This window comes from Mus caroli, chromosome X (genome assembly GCF_900094665.2).
Source record: "Mus caroli chromosome X, CAROLI_EIJ_v1.1, whole genome shotgun sequence".
Classification (NCBI taxonomy): domain Eukaryota; kingdom Metazoa; phylum Chordata; class Mammalia; order Rodentia; family Muridae; genus Mus; species Mus caroli.
The window spans coordinates 31,254,874-31,260,058 of record NC_034589.1 but is presented as its reverse complement, the minus strand read 5'-3'; the positions used below and the strand labels follow the sequence as shown (position 1 = coordinate 31,260,058).

General features: G+C 45.0%; 1 protein-coding gene across 1 annotated transcript in view; it reads left to right on the top strand.

Moving 5' to 3' along the window:
- Positions 1–4,702: 4,702 nt before the first annotated feature.
- The window catches only part of LOC110287316 (homeobox protein ARX-like), a 3,977-nt gene continuing 3,494 nt past the window's right edge, over positions 4,703–5,185 (top strand). The window contains exons 1-2 of the mRNA XM_021153973.1: positions 4,703–4,847; positions 5,008–5,182. Coding sequence (XP_021009632.1) covers positions 4,703–4,847; positions 5,008–5,182 — 320 coding nt within the window. The remainder of the gene's footprint in view (positions 4,848–5,007; positions 5,183–5,185) is intronic.

Genomic DNA, 5,185 nt, shown 5'->3' with positions numbered 1-5,185 from the left:
AATCAATTGGAAGGCTCATCCCTGGTAGGGGCCAATCTCCCTATATCTGCAGTCACTATTTGTTTATGGTTCCCTGTNTAGCAGAACAATAAAACCCAGGGCAACATTCCCAGGACACAGTGGGTCTCCTTCCTTTGAGACTTTACCCTCCCTCTCCACAGTAGCTTTTCAGTTGAGTTTGGCACTTGGTGTCCTTTATGCAGCCAATGCTGAGAGAGACTCACAGCAGAGGTCCTGATATTAGGCCTCTTGAAATCTTTTCCTTCACCCTTCCCCAAGAGGTCCTGAGCCAGAGATGCAGGAACTGTGATGTCAGTGTATTCATGCGACTGGGCTCCCCATGATCCTTTGTTCTCTGAACCTTTTCCAGGCTGACCTTGAAGTCAGAATTCTGCCTTCCTCTGCCTCCCAAGTGCTGGGATTCAAGGCATGTGCCACCACTGCCCAGCTTTTTCAACCCTTTTAATGATGGTTCTTAAATGCTTTCACCGCNATTTTAGGACACCACCCAACAGAGGTAGGGGAAAAGAAAGGATACAGGGAAGTGGACCTGTTTAGAAAGGGTTCTTGGGTTCAACTTCTGTCTGTGTTGTCTGTATATCGGCATTTCAGTTCACAGGTTAGCAATGGCATCTCGATCCACTCCCAAACCCTTCAGGGATACACCAGCNATCCGGTTTGGTAGAGTCTGGATGGCAAACAGGAAGCAGCAGTGATGACCACCTAGCAGAGACAGCCATGCCCCAGCCTAGGCGCCAATCATCACGAGGCACCAGGAGTGAAGTCAGGAGAAGTTTTTGGCTGTANCCCTCTCAGTGAAGCAAAGATCAGGGAAGACAAGAGACTCACAGGCATTGCACAGTCAGCTNTATAAGCAAGCCTAGCTAAGCCTCCATCACTGTCCCTCGAGTCTTTGTATACTCTCTCTAAACATCACTTGTCTTCCTCCAGTCTTGCCTCAGCATGTGTCTTGCCTCAGCACACATTTTGTCTCATCTGACATCACTCTGCCAAGCATCCCAAGTTTGCAGAAGCCCCAGGGAACTGCAGCAATCCACCAGCTTTTTGGCACCATTCTTTCTATGGAGTCCTGACAAAGAGAGCTTGACCTTGCAATGCAAAACAGACCAATACATGCCTGTCCTTAGCAAAGAATCCTTCATCACTTGTCCTTTCACAGGCTTGCTTTACCAGGACATCCTTCCTCCTGTGTCTGCTTCAGCTAAATAGTCCTGCACGCGCCTGCCTTAGTTTTTCACCTGCGTCCACGTCAGGAAAACTCTCCTTCACATGTTTGCCCCAGCAAAACACCATCCAACACAACTGACATTCCAAAGAACACTTAAGTTTCCACTTCAGGTAATCACACTTATCTAAGATTTCTTGGGCCCAACGCTGGGATCATTGTTTGTTCTTTGATGGTTTTGTACAATGCATTTTGATCATATTCACTTTATAGTTTCCAGCAACTCCTCTCAGAGCCTTTTTTCCCCTCTGACCCCACTTGGTGGCATTTATTTATTTATTTATTTATTTATTTATTTATTTATTTGTAAAGCTCCTCAAGTCCTATTCATGCTGCCTCTGCACTCTAGGTTGTTCAGCCATCCAGCAGCAACCTGGCAATGCAACTTAAAAGAAAACCCACTCTCCCTTCCCCTGCAGCTATCAATTGGAAATTGCTTGTCAGCCAAATGTGGGACTTTTTGCCTAACTTTAGCTTTGTTTGCCTTGAGCTTGCACAGACCTGGGCATGCTGTCACAAGTGGTGTGAACTCAGATGTGCAAGGGAACGGGTTCCCTGTAGTCCCTGACCACCTTCTGCTCTTACACACACACACACACACACACACACACACACACACACACACAGAGGCACGTGCCCGCACATACACACATGCACAAACACAGACACACAGAGACACACATACACACACTGATATACACACACATGCACACACACACGTACCCAGACACACAGACACACACACACACAGACACACACACACATACACATACACACACATACACAAACACAGACACACAGAGACACACACACACATACACACACACATACATACATGCACACACACACATTCACAAACACAGACACACAGACACACACACACACACACAATCTGAGCAGAGGGCTCATGTGTGTTCTGCTTCTCAAATTGGAGCACATGCCCACGAAGTGCCTCCTACCAGACCAACTGTGTTTGTCCACTTGGCTTAAGACAAAACTTTCCATTCTGGGCCATAAATACACTGTACCAGCTTGTCATTTAAAACGTCCCCATCTGAAGGACTGGACAAATACTTGTGTGGTGGCGAGGATCTACTGCTCTTGCAGGGACCCACGTTAGGTTTTCAGCACCCACATGGGACACCTGCACACACCGGTACAGACACATACACACTCGTGCACATCACTTAAAAACTTAAACAAAAGAAAACGTCCTGATTAGTAATTAACTGAATTCTCACCCTTGATTACATACTTTCTTTGTCTCTTTTCAGATCTGGAAAATTTACATTGAAATTCGCATAGGTTCATCCAGGTTTTCTATTCCTGTTTATGTTAGACATGCTTCCCAGTCACCTTTTTTGTTGGTTTTGTTTGTTCTCTTTTGTGGCTGGTTGTTTTGTTTTTCGTCTTTTTGTTATTTTGTCTTTTCTTTTTCAGAGCTGAGGACGGAACCCAGAGCCTGTGCTTGCTTGGCAAGTGCTCTGCCACTGAGCTAAATCCCCAACCCCTACAAATACTTCCCAAACTCTCATAATTTTCATCATAGTATTATAACCTATGCTTGAGCAGTTGTGATTGTTAAATATATTTCCATTTTAGCTGATTTTTGAGATATTCAAAATATTGATTCTGTAATATTAAATGAAGTGCATATACATACACACAAACATATATACTTTTAATGCCAAGTTTATTACACAGAATTAGAACATGTTTTGGAGGCGTCATGTTACCTGCACAGAACCTTTCATAAACTGCCAAATATCCAAATATACCATAGTGATGGCTTGTGAAATCAAAATGGCTTTCTGTCTGTCTATCTGCCTGACTCTTCCTCTATCTTGTCCTGTCTCTCTCTGTCTCTGTAACTGTGTCTCTCTTTGTCTCTGTAACTGTGTCTCTCTGTCTCTCTGTCTCTGTAACTGTGTCTTGCTGTGTCTCTCTGTCTCTGTCTCTACCTCTGTTTTTTTGTAGTTGCTGCTGGGGATTGGGATCTGTGTGTTTATATGATTTTTTTTTCTGAGATAGGATCTCATGTAGCCCAGGCTAGCCTGTAACTTCCTATGCATCTATAGAGGACTTTTGTTTGGTGCAAGCCCACACCTCTGCTCCTGTGTTACTCCGGTTAAACCAACTGCATCATGGAACTAGACTTGAGTAAGATCATATCGAATCTAGCCCCGTACTCCAACACTGAACATTTTGTCTGTTTCTGTCTGCTGAAGGTGTCTGAACACTTAGAAAACAGCTTGTGCCATGTGTTTCAGAATGCCAGTGGCATATACTCTCCACAAAGGTATTAGGGTTCAGCATGCAATTACCTATAACAATTCTATTTCTTTAGTGACCCTGCTGCATTTAGAGTGACGAGACAGTGTTCCAGACAGCCTGCCTCCAAATAGGAAAGACAAGGCAGGTTGAGGAGATAGCTCATTTGGTAAAGTGTACAAGCATGACATGTTGAGTTAGAGTCCCATACCCACATCAATTGCAGGCATTCTTATGCTTGTTTGTCATCTCAGCACTGGTGGGGTCAAGTCCCACAAGTTCCTAGGACTTGCTGACCAGTGCTAGTCTAGCCTCATTTGTGACCTCTCAAAGGTTATGGTAGAGTTCCTGAAGATGTGCCTGCACGTACACATATCCATACATATGAACACATGGATCTATACGTAATCACCCTTTTAAAAGACACTATAGATAAAAGGCGACTCTTAACACATTCATTTAGCCATATAAAGTCTTATGAAGGATTTTACAATAAAGGCTCAAGGGAATCCCAGCATGCAGCAGATCATGCTAATAGGTTGCAACCCATCTTAATGGTATTAAGCAATGCTAAACAGTGTAAATCACTCCAGTGCCCCAGCAGATGTGGGTCCCTGTGCTCTTCAGAGCAGTCGGCAGCCTCCGTATGTACCCTTTTCAATATTTTACATCTATCTTACAGCTGGAAGCCCCGGAAGCTTGCCAGGCTCTAACTTCTGTCTTTGCGACTCTTCAGAGGCAGAGGACTCCTATGTGATCATCTTTCCTGAATTTCTGTCAAGTACCAGCTTCCAGATGTAGACCAGCAGAGCAGGAGGTGCTCAGCAACATCCCTCAGCAGACCCTCTGAGCTCCCGGGAGAACTGTTCTTACTCCCTGAAAATCTGTTGGAACAGTTCAACATACTCCCTTCTCTGGGAAGATACTTCACCAAGGCCAGAGCAATCAGCAGGCCTGCAGCTCAGAAGCCCAATGTTACACCCCCACATTCCCACGGGTTGTGCCCTTCTTGAAAGCACACTCTGCTCATTGCAACCCCAAACTGCTGTCACTGGTTGTATCTGAAGACGCTCAGCCCACAATAAATGGCATTGAGAAGGCAGGTTGAGTTAGGATAGCTGTGACTAACTAGATACATTGTAAAGTGGGCCAGGCCAGAAGAGAACACTTCCAGGTCATGGGTCAATGCTTTTCTTCTTAAGGCTTAACCAAGAGGTTAAGCCCAGAATTTCCAGAAGCAGGAGCACCGTCAACAGCATCCATGCTATGGAACCTCAAGAAGTCACCCAGTCGTCTCTTCTGAGAGATGATGAAATTAAAGAAAGCGATGGTGAGTATAGGGATAGAACAGATGCTCTAATTATTTCCGTCATTTTGCAGACTAAAATGGACAGACACTTGCCGGCTCTGCCTACAGCCCTTCCTTATCCCTCCCCACTCACCCTGGACTCTGATTCCCTGATCATTCTCTTCTTGTTTCCTCCGTGCAGAAGCAGCTGCGTGGATAGTCTCACAGGAGATGAAGGAGAGAGAGGAGATCGAAGGTATACAGGACTGCCCTTTGTTGGGGGCCATGGCTGCAGAAGGAGAAGGTGCAAATGAAGAGGAGGAAGAAGAAGAAGAAGAAGAAGAAGAAGAAGAAGAAGAAGAAGAAGAAGAAGAAGAAGA